Raw genomic sequence first — 16,630 nt, 5'->3', positions numbered from 1 at the left:
ATGGACGCTTTTCTAATTTATAACACTGAAATAGGGGATCGCCGTTGGCCAGGTGATCAATCCTTTCTTCCTTCAGTCTCTGGTGTGCGGATCCTTCCTGCAATGGTAGATCTCTTGATAGTACACTTGAAGAGCCCCCTTTTATATTCGTTCCATACCAATAGAGCTCTTAAAGATAGCGGAGTCAAGGGATATGGGGGGAAGGCAGGAATGGGGTACTGATTGTGGATGATCAGCCCCGATCACATTGAATGGTGGTGCTGGCTCGAAGGGCCGAATGGCCTACTCCCGCACCTATTGTCTATTGTGTATTGTCTAATTCAAATATCGCATTTCAGTGTCATTGGCTGTAGGTCAAGTGTCTGACATTTAACACCTTTTTATTGGCTCTGCTCTCGGCTCGCATCCATTTATTGCCCTCTTCCCAGCAAGTGACAATCAATAATTTATTGCTCTTTGTTCTCTTCAGTAACCAGCTCGACTCACTCCAAGGAGGCACCAGCCCCAGCATTCAGAAACCTGCATGTTATATTATATCAAAACTGCTCACAAATTAATTCTTATTTGGAAATGATCTCTAATCCAGCAGATTACCTGAAGCAACATTATGTTTTCTTTAAAACACAGAAAGCAAAGCAACTTTATCGCACAAAATGGCAGTCTCCAACTCCGACTACATGGTAGGAACAAAGGCAATTGATCTGTCTGCTTCCACTGTCCTTGACGCATTTGAGTTTGATGTTTTCCTTCATATTTTATATCCTCCATGGTGAACAGGGCAGAGTTTGGGGTGAAAGGAAGATGATGGAATTCATGGACGACTGTCCCTCTGTCTATGATAGTTTCTGTTGCTGTGACATCCACTCCTGTCAGGTGATGGATGGTTACTGGATCTTCCATGAACATCCCAACTACAGAGGCCGACAGTACTAACTGAAATCTAGGAAGCCCAGGAAATACAGTGTCTGGGTCTTTCAACTGGGTCCCTCAGACACTTGAGGGACTTCTAGGCAGCTACTACAAAGCATAATGTTGTCTGGCGTAAGTTTTGGTGGACTCAGATAAAATGGACTTTAGTAAGTTATCAATTCTGTACTTTGAACTTTCTTGAACCCATATACAATCCTGTATAAGTTTCATTACAGTGAGTTAACAATTTATATTTGCAGATAATTTGGAATAAAGCATTCCTAGAAACTACTGTTCAAAAGAAAACAGAGATAAACTTTAATCTACTACATTTCTAAACCTCTTTGCAATTATGAGTTAGAAGATAAGATACACTTGAGTAGAAAGTCATTTCTGATCATGTTGGTTTTTGCAAATAAAACGAAGTGAGGTGTTTCATGTTTAATGAAGCCTGTAACATATTTTATTGAACTCCAAACCCTAAACACAAAAGAGTGCTAAAAATCCTTACGTGTTATCATCACATCAGACCAGCTTCTTAAAGTGAGACCCTAACTCATTGTCGGTGGTTGTGAATTGAATCATGTACATTTCTCCCAATTACATCACCCTACACAGGCCTCACCCCAGAATTCACTACAATCGGCATTGTGGGCCTTTCTGGAGCTCGGACGAGCCGCCCGGCTCAGTTCCTGTATTCCACAGGTGGAGGAACTGCAGGTGCCCCTGGCTTGTCCAGAGAAACATTGACACACTCATGGTCATGATGTGACGTCAGCGGCGTGGCAGCGAATACTCTAAATCTTGCTGGGCCGGTTTAAGATGATCTACTGAAATACAATCAGGTTTGCATCTCTTATCTCTGACAAAAGTCTTTTCTGCCTGTTCCAAAACATAGAACGAGCCTTCATAAGGGGGTCTATGAGATTGTTGTGTGTGTCATGGTGGACAAAAACAAACGAGGTGGAATATAGGTTACAGGAACCCAAAAGTGTTGTAAGTCATGATGGGAGGTCAGAATAGGTGAAAAGGAATTGAATGGAGGAGGGTGAAATGCTGTTGAGAGGCCAACGAGGCTGTGTGGCACCAGGAATGAAATCACATGGCACTTGCAACATTCATCCAGCATTCAAGTAAACTCACCTGTGGTGGTGCATATGCTTGGCAGATGCATTGTGGGGAACTTAACATAGGAACAGGGTAATAATCTATAGCTTTTGACATCCATAAACTGGCAATCGTAAGATTGACTAATAGTCCTAGGGCACACAGGAAATCTGCACCGAGTAGAGGTCGAGCCACCTTAGCCACGACAAAGTCCCATGTGTAAGGCCACCCATTGAAGCATAGCGTCACCCATCGTGTCCTGTGAGAATGGATCCCACTGCCGCTGGCGGGCTCCAGTGAGGTTTCGTCACTCTTTGTCTTCTCATCTAGGCCATGCCAGTGAGTAGCTATATCACGCCAGAAGGGTCACCCTGAAATGGTGTTTGTAATGAACAGTCGATGCCCCTAGCAATTGGAACCCATGGTGTCTCAGATCTCTGATATCCCGATGTGCTGGCACTGTTGGAGTGCAAGGCGATTGGCAACTCCTCGCATTTGTTCCAAAGCAAGTGTGGTAAAAGCACAGACACGGTGTAGTCTATTTCCTGGTGTTGTGGCCTTGCTGACCGGGCTTATTGAGGTAGGGAAAGGAGGAGGAATGATGTACCACTGCCTAGGTGACTGGAGATTATCAGCCATTTTAACAAGTTCCCGGTAATCCTTCATGGGTGCATCAGCGGGGGCTATGAGAACTTGGACAGAAATATGCTGCAGGAAGAGTTCTTTCAACATAGTATAAAGATGGTGATTTCGCAGGAGAGACAGGACATGATCCATTAGCCCGGATGGTCTAACGATGCTGAGACTGGGTAGGGAGAGCAATTGTTTGGTGTGCTCGGACTCTGATAGTCCAAAAGTCTGTAAAAGTTGAGTTTTCAGCGATTGGTATTTATGGTGTACAGGTGGGGGTTCAGGCAGACTCACAACTCTCCCAGTCGTGGAATTGCTGAGTGACGCTACCACATCGTAAAATTTGGTGTCACTGGCAGTAATTTCTCACAGAATGAATTAGGCCTCTGCTTGTACAAACCAAGCGATAGCATTTTGCTCCAAAAACTTCGACAATTTCAAAGCAACTTTGATGGCCAACATGTTCAATAACTCTGGAATTGTCCTAGAGCATTGGGGTCACTAATGTAGGTTTCCACAAATAAAATGTAGTGAGGTGTTCTATATTTAATGAAACCCGTAACGCATTTTACTGAACTCCAAAACCTAAACACAAAAGTGCACTAAAAATCCTTACGTAACAATATTATCACCTCAGTGTGGTGAACTACATATACCTGTCTGGACACGCGCCCCCCCCCCCCCCCCCCACCGCTGACTGCTCCTGTGGCTCCTCCCACTGACCCCGGTATAAAGGCGATTGGAGACACAGCCCCAGTCTTAGTCTCCAGGATGCAGTGTGGTGGTCAATTGCTGCTTGTTCTTTCTTCTAGCCAATAAAAGCCTATATCTCGCCTCGCGTCTCGGAGAGTTATTGATGGTGCATCAATTTTATTGGCTGGAAGTTTTAAAACATGGAAAGTATTTTACATCCAGAAAAATTAGACTTGGACCCCCAAGCCCCAGAAGCAGCTCTTGCCTTTGAACTCTGGCTTGCATGCTTCCAATCATACTTGGAAGCAATTCCAGTGACGGAGCCTGCCACAATGTACAAAATACTACTATCCAGAGTAAGTCCGAAAGTATTCTCCCTTATCAGGGACCTGCCGACCTACCAAGGGGCACTGGATGCCCTCAAAAGACAGTAACTACAGCCGGTGAATACCGTCAATGCAATACATCGCTTAGCGACGTGGCGACAGCGAACCAGTGAGTTGAGCGGGCAGTTTCTCCGAGCCCTACAGACACTCGTGCGAGCCTGCGACTGCAGAGGGCTGACGGCGGAACAACATGCGGAGCTGCTAGTATGAGACGCCTTCGTTACAGGGATCAGGTCAGTGTACGAGAGCCAGCGGCTGCTGGAAAATACCGAACTTACCTTACGCTCAGCGATTGAGACGGCCAACATGCTGGAGGCTGCTCTGCACAACGCTGACGCTGTCCAGCCGCGCGATCCCCCGCCGGAATTCACCACCGCCACTGCCAGTCATGAGTCCACGAACTCCCCGAAACCGACCACAGCTGCTGCCAGTCGCAAGTCCGCGCAGTGTTACTTCTGCAGGCTCGAAAAGCACCCCCAAAAACACTGCCCGGCCCGAGAAGCGACCTGCTCCAGCTGCGGGAAGAAGGGCCATTTCGCCAAGTCTGAATCACGAGCGGGGTCGGGCAGTGCTGCGTGTGAGGCATGGGGGCCGCCATCTTGCCTGCCCGGATGGGGGCGGCCATCTTTGTCGGCGCCACCTCACCCCACCCCTGACCCACCGGTGCTTACCGGGCACCAAGACGGCAGTTCAACTCTGGCCTCCGTAACCCTTGATCAAAGCGCCCCACACCAGCTTGCAAGGTCAATGATGGACATCCTGGTGGAGGGACACAGGACTAGCTGCCTGTTTGACACGGGCAGCACTGACAGTTTTATTGACACGGACACGGTGCAATGCTGCAGACTCATGACATGGCCGGTAAGCCAGAGAGTCACCATGGCTTCTGAGTCAGATTCCACAGACATCTGGGTGGGTTGTGTAGCGACATTGGTGATGCAGGGCACAGAATATCGGAACTTTGCACTACTGGTCATGCTTCAACTGTGTGCCCCTGTGCTATTGGGACTGGACTTCCAGAGCCACCTCAAAAGTGTGACTATGGCATATGACGGGCCCCTCCCACCACTCACTGTCAGGAATCATCAGTTTTGTGGGACTTCGTCATATACCCCGCTAGTGACCACACACACATACTGACCCACACATCCCACCCAGCAACATACTGACATCTGCGCTACTGACACCACTTGCAGCCTCTCCACCCTCAGGATCCCTCCCCCACCGCTGTTTGCCAACCTGACCCCCGACTGTAAACCTGTGGCAACTAAAAGCAGGCGGTACAGCGCGGGGGACAGGGCCTTCATTCAGTTGGAGGTGCAGCGGCTGCTCGGGGAGGGGATCAATGAGCCAAGCACAAGTCCTTGGAGGGCCCAGGTGGTCGTTGTTCAGACCGGGCAGAAAAATAGAATGGTCGTGGACTATAGCCAGACCATCAATAGGTTCACGCAGCTTGACGCGTACACCCTACCCCGCATCGCGGATATGGTCAACCAGATAGCTCAGTACAAGGTGTACTCTACAATAGATCTGAAATCTGTTTATTACCAGCTCCCCATCCACCCAGAGGACCGCCCCTACACCGCCTTCGAGGCGGGCAGCAGGCTCTATCACTTCCTGCGCGTCCCCTTCGGTGTCACAAATGGTGTCTCTGTCTTCCAGAGGGAAATGGACCTGATGGTGGACCAGTACCAACTGAAGGCCACATTTCCCTATCTGGATAACATCACTATCTGTGGTCACGACTGGTCAGATCACAACGCCAACCTCCAATGATTTTTCCAAGTGGCCGAAGCCCTGAACCTTACTTATAACAGGGACAAGTCTGTGTTTGGAACCACCCGACTCGCTATCCTTGGGTATGTCGTGGAGAACGGGGTCATTGGCCCTAATCCCGACCGTATGCGCCCCCTGTTGGAACTCCCTCTTCCCACCACCCTCAAAGCCCTCAGACAGTGCCTGGGCTTCTTTTCCTATTACGCCCAATGGGTTCCCCATTACGCAGATAAGGCCCGCTCCCCTGGTCAAGTCTACCACATTTCCCCTCTCAGCCGAGGCCTGCAGGGCCTTCAGCTGCATTAAAGGGGACATTGCCAAAGCAATGATGCATGCGGTTGGCGAGACTATTCCCTTCCAAGTAGAGAGTGATGTCTCCGATTTCGCGCTGGCTGCTGCCCTCAATCAGGCAGGCAGGCCAGTAGCATTCTTTTCTCGTACCCTTCAAGGCCCTGAAATTCGGCACTCCGTGGTGGAGAAAGAAGCCCAGGCCATAGTGGAAGCTATTAGGCACTGGAGGCACTATCTCGCCGGCAAAAGGTTCACCTTGCTGACTGACCAGCGCTCAGTTGCGTTCAAGTTCAGCAACCAACAGCGGGGCAAAATCAAAAATGATAAAATTTTGCGGTGGAGAATAGAACTCTCCACCTACAACTATGAAATCCTGTACCGACCTGGAAGGCTCAATGAGCCCCCTGATGCCCTATCCCGGGGAGCATGCGCCAGCGCTCAGCTCGACCAGCTATATGCCCTCCATGCGCATCTTTGCCACCCAGGGTCACCCGATTTTACCATTTCGTGAAAGCCCGGAACCTGCCGTACTCCCTTGAGGACATCAGGACGATGACCAGGGACTGTCAAGTCTGCGCTGAGTGCAAACTGCACTTCTACTGTCCTGAAAAGGCACAACTTATCAAGGCCACCCGCCCCTTTGAGCGACTGAGAGTCGACTTTAAGGGCCCCCTTCCCTCCACTGACCACAATGTCTACTTTCTCAACATTATCAACGAGTACTCATGGTTCCCCTTTGCCATCCCGTGCCCCGACACCACTGCCATGTCTGTCATAAAAGCCCTGTGTCAGCTCTTCACTCTGTTCGGATATCCCTGCTATAGCCACAGTGATAGAGGGTCCTCCTTTATGAGTGATGAGCTGCGCCAATACCTGCTGGCTAGGGGCATTGCTACTAGTTGGACCACGAGCTATAATCTCTGGGGAAATGGACAGGTGGAGAGGGAGAATGCCACAGTGTGGAAGGCCACACTTTTAGCCCTTAAGTCAAAAGGGTTGTCAGTCTCTCGATGGCAGGAGGTCCTCCCCGAGGCATTCCACTCTATCCGCTCCCTGTTATGTACGTCCACCAATGCCACCCCTCACGAGCACCCATTTTCTTTTCCCAGGAAGTCTGCCACTGGGACCACCCTACCGGCTTGGCTGACATCCCCAGGGCCAGTGCTGCTCCGGAAACATGCGAGGAGCAATAAATACTCCCCGCTGGTCGAGAGGGTTCACCTACTTCATGCGAACCCCCAGTACGCTTACGTGGTCTTACCTGATGGGCAGGAGGACACGGTCTCCATCCGCGACCTGGCGCCCGCAGGAGCAGCAGACCACTACCCCAAACACTCCACGGTAACTATGAACCTTGTACCCGAGCTGACACCACGCACACCAAGCCCTACACAGACTCCTCATGCCACTCCTATACCGGGCGTCTTGCACGCGCATATACCAGGCGCCTCGCACACACATGAGGGATCACTGACGCCTAGTGGGCTGACACCTCCAGTTAGGCCGGAACCAGCACAACCATCGTCTCTGGCGCGATCACCACCAGCACCTGTGCAATCACAGCCGGTGCTACGTAAATCGCAGCGACAGATTTGACCACCTGATAGACTTAACCTGTAAATATACTTGTAAGAAACTTTGCCCCATGGGGACTCTCTTTTAGAACAAGGTGGGGGGGTGAATGTGGTGAACTACATATATCTGTCTGGACACGCCCCCACCTCCCCGCTGACTGCTCCTGTGCCTCCTCCCACTGACCCCGGTATAAAGGCGATTCGAGACACAGCCCTGGCCTCAGTCTCCAGGATGTAGTATGGTGGTCAACTGCTGCTTGTTCTTTCTTCCAGCCAATAAAAGCCTATATCTCGCCTCACGTCTCGGAGAGTTATTGATGGTGCATCACTGAGACCAGCCTCTTAAACCAAAACCCCAGTGCAATGTCGGTGGTTCTGAATTTTGTACATTCCTCCTAATTACATTACCCCACAATCATACCCGTTATGTGCAATGGCAGCGTTGACACACTGTACTCCATTTTCAAAGCAAAATTCTAATAAATTCCACAGAACTGAACTTTGAAAGTGAAGATCAGCACAGATTTGCTGCTGTCTCCTACACAGGTGTGGACGGATAATCTCCAACTCACTACATCATTGTTTTATAGTCAAAGATTCATATTCCAGGATTCAATGTCAGCACAGAAATCCTTCAATTGGTCCCATCAGCTTTACAGCACCAGGTGCTCCTAGTTTTATTGTGAACTTTCAACAGAGGTTGTATGTTGCACCCTAAAGACCCGATTTACGGGGAAAAACATGGCTCTGAGAAGTATGTGAATGATGTCTGGAACACATTTGTCATATGAAGGTGAATTGTGTACAGAATTGCTAGGGTCATTGTCCCAATGAGTGCCATTTCACCCAGAAATGATCACTATTATAAACTGGCCCAGGTACAGGTGCAAATTTCTCAGCAAATTGTGAATGAGGAATGTCCAGAGAGCTGAAGTACTAAACTCTCCAGCACTTTAAACTTGTTCTGAATCTGTAACGGAATTTATACTGCAATTCCCCTGAACCCCTTTAGCTTGTTTGAAAAACAAATTTCCAACACTCTGGTGTCCAGCTCACAGCAGAAATATAGAGATACCGTAAACAGTCAAACTGAATAAACTAAATGACAGATCCACTGCCCAAGTTCTCACTCTAGGTTACCAGCTGATGGGAAAGAGCTGTAAGCTGAGACCTGACCGAATACCTTGGATCCTCAAATGCAATGGTTCACTCTGTGGTTGCACATCCCCTGTGAAGAGCTGGAAACAAAGCAGCGCCTGGCCGACAGTAAAAATCACACGGGAGTGAATGAGGATTTTGTCCACGCTGTGAGTTGTGATCATCGAGAATGCACTGTTTGAAACTGAGGCTTGTAATGGATTGCTGGTTAGTTTCAAAAGAGAATCATATATCTGCATGAAAAAGAAATGACATTTGCACTCTCGGGGTAAAACATGATCGAAGGTTTCGGAGATATGGAGATGAAGTAGGAGTAGGGGTTGGCAAAGTTGACTGGCAGTGGTGTAGTAATAAAGCTTCCATCACAGCATATGAAATACATTCATATTTTGATTCACCAATGTCCAAGAATAAACAAATCTATAAAATGCTGCCCAAGAGTCTACAAAAATTTGTACTCTTTTGTTGTTTGGCTGGAATTCTTTGCTCCCCTTATGACAATATTGTTGATCATTTCCAAAGCTTTCCTCTGCTTCCCAAATCAGTGTATTGAAGTACGTGCTCAGAGCTATGACTGAAAAAATGTTATATTTTACTAATTTCTATTGTTAGGGTTGATGCACCATCAATAACTCACTCTGAGACGTAAGGCGAGATATCGGCTTTTATTGACTGGAAGAAGGAACCAGCAGTGAGTGACCATCATACTACGTCCTGGAGACTGAGGCCGAGCATTAGGCCTCGATCGCCTTTATACAGGGGCCTGTGGGAGGAGCCACAGGAGCAGTCAGCAGGGGGTGTGTCCAGACAGGCACACGTAGTTCACCACAAGCGTGTATGTTGTGTCGTCAGAGGGTAGTGCCTCTGGTGAAGAGGCTTGCTGTGTCCATTCTGAGGCAGTTCTCTCACCTTAGGTCTCCATTCAGCTCTCAGCACTCACCTGTGGCACCAGGTAGATGTCTGCATGTTCTATACACCTCAGTACATCGCTTCGACGGGCAGACTAAACCAGGTGAGGGCAGCCGGTGGGCCTCATACCCCATCAGATTAAAATCATACCTGTCCAAGCATGCACAGTCTGCTCCAGCAGACAGGACATATGAAATTAATTGAGCGATCAAATGTCCAGGAAGGCAGTTCTGCAGCATGTTGTGGAGAACGAGGAGCATGACGAGGCACAGAAGGAGTCACATTCCCAAGGCACATCATGATATTCTCTGCTTGGCTGGATGGCTGGAGTTCCAACATCTCTCAATAAGTTTAACTCTATCAAAGCATTTTTCTTGGTTGGCAGATTAGCAATCTTCTGAAATGTTCATTCAAAGCTTTGATACATAGTGGTTACAGTGTGTATCATCGACAAAAACACACTGCAGGTACTTGCCCAGGCTGCTCTGATAATATTTCCCAAAGGACAGGGGAACATTTCCATCTGTAGCTTCCCCTCTACATCTCTTAGCTCACTGATTTGGAAACCTATCACTTGTCCTTCATCGCCACTGGGTTTAAATCCTGAAACTCCCTGCCAACAGCTTTGTTGGAGAACGTCACTAGATTGCAGGGATTTGGAAAATGATGCACCATCAATAACTCACACTGAGACGTAGGCGAGATATCGGCTTTTATTGACTGGAAGAAGGAACCAGGAGTGAGTGTCTATCATACAAGGTCCTGGAGAATGAGGCCGATCTTCAGGCCGCAGGTCTCCTTTATACAGGGGCCTGTGGGAGGAGCCACAGGAGCAGTCAGCAGGGGCGTGTCCCAACAGGCACATAGTTCACCACAGAAAACTGTTCACCTCCATTTTCTCTAGGGTAGTCAGGGAATGGTATTAAATGTTGGCCTTGCCAATAACACTAAGTCATGAGAAAAGAATACATTTTTAAAAAGTTATTCAATCATCGAAGTGTACAGTGAAATGCATCATTTGCGACAGCAACCAACACAGTCCGAGGATGTGCTGTGGTCTGTCTGCAAACGTTATCATGCTTCCAGTGCCAGCATAGCATGCCCACAACGTACTCACCTGTAGGTCTTTGGAATGTGGGAGGAACCCAGAGAACCAGGAGGAAACCACGATAATGAGGAGAATATACAAGTTTGTTAAAACAGCATGGGTATTGAACCTGAATCACTGGTGCTGTATTGCATTACACTAACACCTATGCTACTGTACGGCCCCAGAATCTGCAGCTGGATACTAAAAGAAATTTTGTTGAAACATCTCTATGACAGACACAATCTCCCGGTCCCTGCAGAGAGCCCGATTCAAAAGCTCAGGTGTTTGCACCTCCTCTCTCCTCTCTCATCGGTTTCCTCTGGCTGCCTTCATTTCCTCACACATCACAAAACTGTGCAGATTGGTAAATTGCAAATTGTCCCTGACGTGTAAATTTTGGTAAAACTCAGGACATATCTCGGGCTGCAACTTTTTGAAACTCTGGAATGATCGCTAGCATAGAATGAAAAAGGCTGATTTACTGCTTTGTACAATTAAATTGCCTGCTGTAAAACAAAAACAATCACTGGATCACTGACAAGTCTCATATCCTCAGGTGCTTTTTCAGCATTCACGGGATGTATGTTGTTTTCTGCTGACCTCAGGTTTGCATCATTTACATTACAAAGGCCTTGCTGGAAAAGCCTTTCTGTCCAGTAGATAAATACCCAGTTACAGTTCCATGTAGTCAGTTGGTTATCGACCATACACCACAATGGGAAAGGCAAGACCACTTTTCATTTAGTGAATTATATTGTAACCATCATTCGTTCCCAGTCTGATTTAAGCAATTTATTTCTTCCCACAGATCATCTTCTACGAGGACAGGAACTTCCAGGGTCGGCACTATGAGTGCAGCTCCGACTGTGCTGACCTCTCCCCTTACTTCAGCCGCTGTAACTCCATCCGTGTTGAGAGTGACTGGTGGGTGTTGTACGAGAGACCCAACTACATGGGATACCAGTATGTCCTGAGCAGGGGAGAGTATCCTGACTACCAGCGCTGGATGGGATTCAATGACTGTGTCAAGTCCTGTCGCAGTTACCCACCTGTAAGTTGCTGTTGGTGACTGAGGTATTCCAAGCCAATTGACACACTGCTAGGAAATGGCTGACATTTGCAATAATTACACTTGTCCACAAGCTCTTTCGCTGAAATGTTGTGCTGATTTGAATGCTAGAGTTAGCTGCTGACATTTGGAGACAAGTTTGGAGACAGTAGATATTTGTTAAATGAGTCAACAGAAAGGACATTGGTGCAGGAAATGAGTGAATCTGGTGTGAGGGATGAATGTCAGAGTCCTTTTGACAGACAGAGCTGTATCCGTGATTGCGAGGGCACTGGGTAAAGAATTGGAATCAGAATCAGGTTTATTATCACTGACATATGCATCATTGGCTTTGATGCGGGAACTATATGAATGTCCACGCACAGTTTTTTTAAATTTTATGTTTTCTCCTGTTAGCCATTTCTGCCTTGAGAAAAATTCTCTGACTGTGCACTTTTATCTATTCCTCTTAACATCTCATAAGAGATAAGAAGGATTGGACAGAAAATAATTTTGACTATTAAGGTTTCAATGGGACGAATGGCCTCTTTTCACGAATTTGTGTGGTTTTTCATTCATACTAAAACATCCTCCTTATTCACTGAATCAGGCCGCTGGTGGTCTGAATTACAAAATCCTACGTTTTTAATTGCATGGTATCAGAGAACCACAGTGAGGTTAAAGCATGGAGTGAGGCTGTTTGGCCCGTTGAATCCATGTTCGCTCAATGTTGAAGCAATCTGCCCTCTCCCATAAGTTGCAATTTTTTTCAAAATCATCTGGTCAGGTAATAAGAACCAATAAAATAAGTCAGGCTGTAGCTGATACCCAGGTTGAAATACGGGATGGCTGTATTATTGTTTCCAACAATCACACCCTGTGTAGACTTAAATTTACAGCTCTGACAGAGAGGTAGTGAGGAATGAGGAATCTGAAAATGCTCAAAACAATTTGCATTTTTTGCATTAGTAATTCAACCTATTTACAGACACAGACCAGCACCTACTGTATGTACATTTATCATAGTTACCATCATGCTAATACACAAGTTTTACATTAATTACATTATGTTATCTCTAGTGGAACTAAATTCTGTAAACTTTGTTCTTTTTGTTAATACTGCCTTAGGAACATAGAAAATAGGTGCAAGAGTAGGCCATTCGGCCCTTTGAGCCTGCTCCGCCATTCAGTATGATCATGGCTGATCATCCAACTCAGAACCCTGTACCTGCTTTCTCTCCATATCCCCTGATCCCTTTAGCCACAAGGGCCATATCTAACTTCCTCTTAAATATAGCCAATGAACCGGCCTCAACTGTTTCCTGTGGCAGAGAATTCCACAGATACACCACTCTCTGCGTGAAGAAGTTTCTCCTCATCTCGGTCCTAAAAGGCTTCCCCTTTATCTTTAAACTGTGACCCCTCGTTCTGAACTTCCCCAACATCGGAAACAATCTTCCTGCATCTAGCCTGTCCAATCCTCTTAGAATTTTATACGTTTCAATAAGATCCCCCCTCAAACTTCTATATTCCAGTGAGTATAAGCCTAGTCGATCCAGTCTTTCTTCATATGAAAGTCCTGCCATCTCAGGAATCAATCTGGTGAACCTTCTCTGTACTCTCTCTATGGCAAGAATGTCTTTCCTCAGATTAGGGGACCAAAACTGCACACAATACTCTAGGTGCGGTCTCACCAATGCCTTGTACAACTGCAGTAGAACCTCCCTGCTCCTGTACTCGAATCCTTTTGCTATGAATGCCAACATAACATTTGCCCTTTTCACTGCCTGCTGTACCTGCATGCCCACGTTCAATGATTGGTGTACAATGACACCCAGGTCTCGTTGCACCTCCCCTTTTCCTAATCGGCCACCATTCAGATAATAATCTGTTTTCCTGTTCTTGCAACTAAAGTGGATAACCTCACATTTATCCACATTAAATTGCATCTGCCATGGATTTGCCCACTCACCGAACCTATCCAAGTCACCCCGCATCCTCTTAGCATCCTCCTCACAGCTAACACTGCTGCCCAGCTTCGTGTTATCCACAAACTTGGAGATGCTGCATTTAATTCCCTTGTCTAAATCATTAATATATATTGTAAACAACTGGGATCCCAGCACTGAGCCTTGGGGTACCCCACTAGTCACTGCCTGCCATTCTGAAAAGGTCCCGTTTACTCCCGCTCTTTGCTTCCTGTCTGCCAACCACTTCTCTATCCACAACAATAACATACCCCCAATACCGTGTGCTTTAAGTTTGCACAGTAATCTCCTGTGTGGGACCTTGTCAAAAGCCTTTTGAAAATCCAAATATACCACATCCACTGGCTCTCCCCTATCCACTCTACTAGTTACATCTTCAAAAAATTCTATAAGTTTGGTCAGACATGATTTTCCTTGCACAAATCCATGCTGACTTTGTCCGATGATTTCACTGCTTTCCAAATGTGCTGTTATCACATCTTTGATAACTGACTCTAGCATTTTTCCACCACCGATGTCAGGCTATAATTCCCCAGTTTTTCTCTCCCTCCTTTTTAAGAAAGTGGGGTTACATTAGCCACCCTCCAATCCTCAGGAACTAATCCAGAATCTAAGGAGTTTTGAAAAATTATCAGTAATGCATCCACTATATCTTGGGCTACTTCCTTAAGCAGTCTGGGATGCTGACCATCTGGCCCTGGGGATTTATCTGCCTTTTATCCCTTCAATTTACCAAACACCACTTCCCCACTAACATGTATTTCCCTCAGTTCCTCCATCTCACTAGACCCTTGGTCCCCTACTATTTCCCAAAGATTATTTATGTCCTCCTTAGTAAAGACAGAACCAAAGTAGTTATTCAGTTGGTCTGTCATGTCCTTGTTCCCCGTGATCAATTCAGCTGTTTCAGACTGTAAGGGACCTACATTTGTCTTGACCAATCTTTTTCTTTTCACATATCTATAAAAGCTTTTACAGTCAGTTTTTATGTTCCCTGCCAGCTTTCTCTCATAATCTTTTTTCCCTTTCCTAATTAATCCCTTTGTCCTCCTCTGCTGGACTCTGAATTTCTCCCAGTCCTCAGGTATGCCACTTTTTCTGGCTAATTTGTATGTTTCTTCTTTGGACTTGATACTATCCTTGATTTCCCTTGTCAGCCATGGGTGCACTACCTTCCCTGGTTTATTCTTTTGCCAAACTGGGATGAACAATTGTTGTAATTCATCCATGCGATCTTTAAATGCTTGCCATTGCATACCCTTTAAGTATTATTTGCCAGTCTATCTTAGCTAATTCACGTCTCATACCTTCAAAGTTACCCTTCTTTAAGTTCAGAACCTTTGTTCCTGAATTAACTATGTCACTCTCCATCTTAATGAAGAATTCCACCATATTATGGTCACTCTTACCCAAGGGGCCTCGCTCGACAAGATTGCTAACTAACCCTTCCTCATTGCTCAATACCCAATCTAGGATGGCCTGCTCCCTAGTTGGTTCCTCGACATGTTGTTTCAGAAAACCATCCCGCATACATTCCAAGAAATCCTCAACCTCAGCACCCTTACCAATTTGGTTCACCCAATCTATATGTAGATTGAAGTCACCCATTATAACTACTGTTCCTTTATTGAACGCATTTCTAATTTCCCGTTTAATGCCATCCCCAACCTCACTACTACTGTTCGGTGGCCTGTACACAACTCCCACCAGTGTTTTCTGCCCCTTAGTGTTATGCAGCTCTACCCATATCGATTCCACATCCTCCAGGCAAATGTCCTTCTTTTCTATTGCATTAATCTCCTCTCCAACCAGCAATGCTACCCCACCTCCTTTTCTTTCCTGTCTATCCCTCCTGAATATTGAATATCCCTGGATGTTGAGCTCCCATCCTTGGTCACCCTGGAGCCATGTCTCTGTGATCCCAACTATATCATATTCATTAATGACTATCTGCACATTCAATTCATCTATCTTGTTACAAATGCTCCTCGCATTGACACAAAAAGCCTTCAGGCTTGTTTTTACAACACTCTTAGCCGTTGTACAATTATGTTGAAAAGTGGCCTTTTTTGATTTTTGCCCTGGATTTGCCTGTCCGACACTTTTACTTTTCACCTTACTACTTTTTGTATCTACCCTCATTTTACACCCCTCTGTCTCTCTGCACTTGTCTTCAGAAATCCAGAACAAGTTCTTCAACCAGGTATTACATTTAATCGATACGCATCTAATTCAGAAACACAATTATGACATTATTTATGTAATATATACTTTCATGTAATTATATTGAGTATACTTTAATATCCTTAAATATCTTTCATGAGATCAACAACCAAATTTTTTTTAGTATTCATGAAACTGTAATGTTCTTAGCTGCCTCCTGTAGAAATAGTGAACTTCCTCAATCTTAAATCATGATAGTCTTGAAATATAATTAATTATTGATAATTCTGAGGACTAGTACAACTGCATGTATATATAAAGTCTGTGATAATTATATGCATTTTGACATGACTATACTGCATTAAGGACACATAAAATCCTTTATTCCAGCACCGAGGGGGCACCTACAGGATGAAGATTTATGAGAAGCCTGAATTTGCAGGACAGATGATGGAATTCATGGACGACTGTCCCTCTCTCTATGATCGTTTCTGTTACCGTGACATCCACTCCTGTCAGGTGATGGATGGTTACTGGATCTTCTATGAACATCCCAACTACAGAGGCCGACAGTACTTCCTGAGACCCGGGGAATACAGGAGATACAGTGACTGGGGAGGCTACAGCTCAACTGTTGGGTCCTTCAGGCGAATGAGGGACTTCTAGTTGACTCTCAATAATCAGCATATTATTCTGAGAACATACTTCAGAAAATAAAATAAGCTTTGCATGATAATTGTCATTGTAATTCATTTATTTTCATGCTGTTGTAACATTGTTTAAAACATACAAAATAACATTAGTACCTGAGTCCTGTGTGGTGGCTTTGACCCATATTGGCCTTAACTCAGGATTATTTCTCATTTTAGTTGCTATCATTGTGGAGATAATTTTTATCCAGAGGCATG

At 45.9% G+C, this 16,630-nt stretch overlaps 1 protein-coding gene across 1 annotated transcript; it reads left to right on the top strand.

Annotated features, from left to right (window-relative positions):
• Positions 1-4,579: 4,579 nt before the first annotated feature.
• Positions 4,580-16,388, top strand: LOC132392107 (gamma-crystallin S-1-like). Its single transcript, XM_059965956.1, has 3 exons — positions 4,580-4,586; positions 11,312-11,574; positions 16,113-16,388. The coding sequence occupies exons 1-3, from the start codon at positions 4,580-4,582 to the stop codon at positions 16,386-16,388; spliced, it is 546 nt and encodes a 181-aa protein (XP_059821939.1).
• Positions 16,389-16,630: the final 242 nt, after the last annotated feature.

The sequence above is a fragment of the Hypanus sabinus genome, chromosome 4 (assembly GCF_030144855.1).
Source record: "Hypanus sabinus isolate sHypSab1 chromosome 4, sHypSab1.hap1, whole genome shotgun sequence".
Classification (NCBI taxonomy): domain Eukaryota; kingdom Metazoa; phylum Chordata; class Chondrichthyes; order Myliobatiformes; family Dasyatidae; genus Hypanus; species Hypanus sabinus.
Note: the sequence above shows the minus strand (reverse complement) of the source record. Positions and strands in the feature narration are given on the sequence as shown.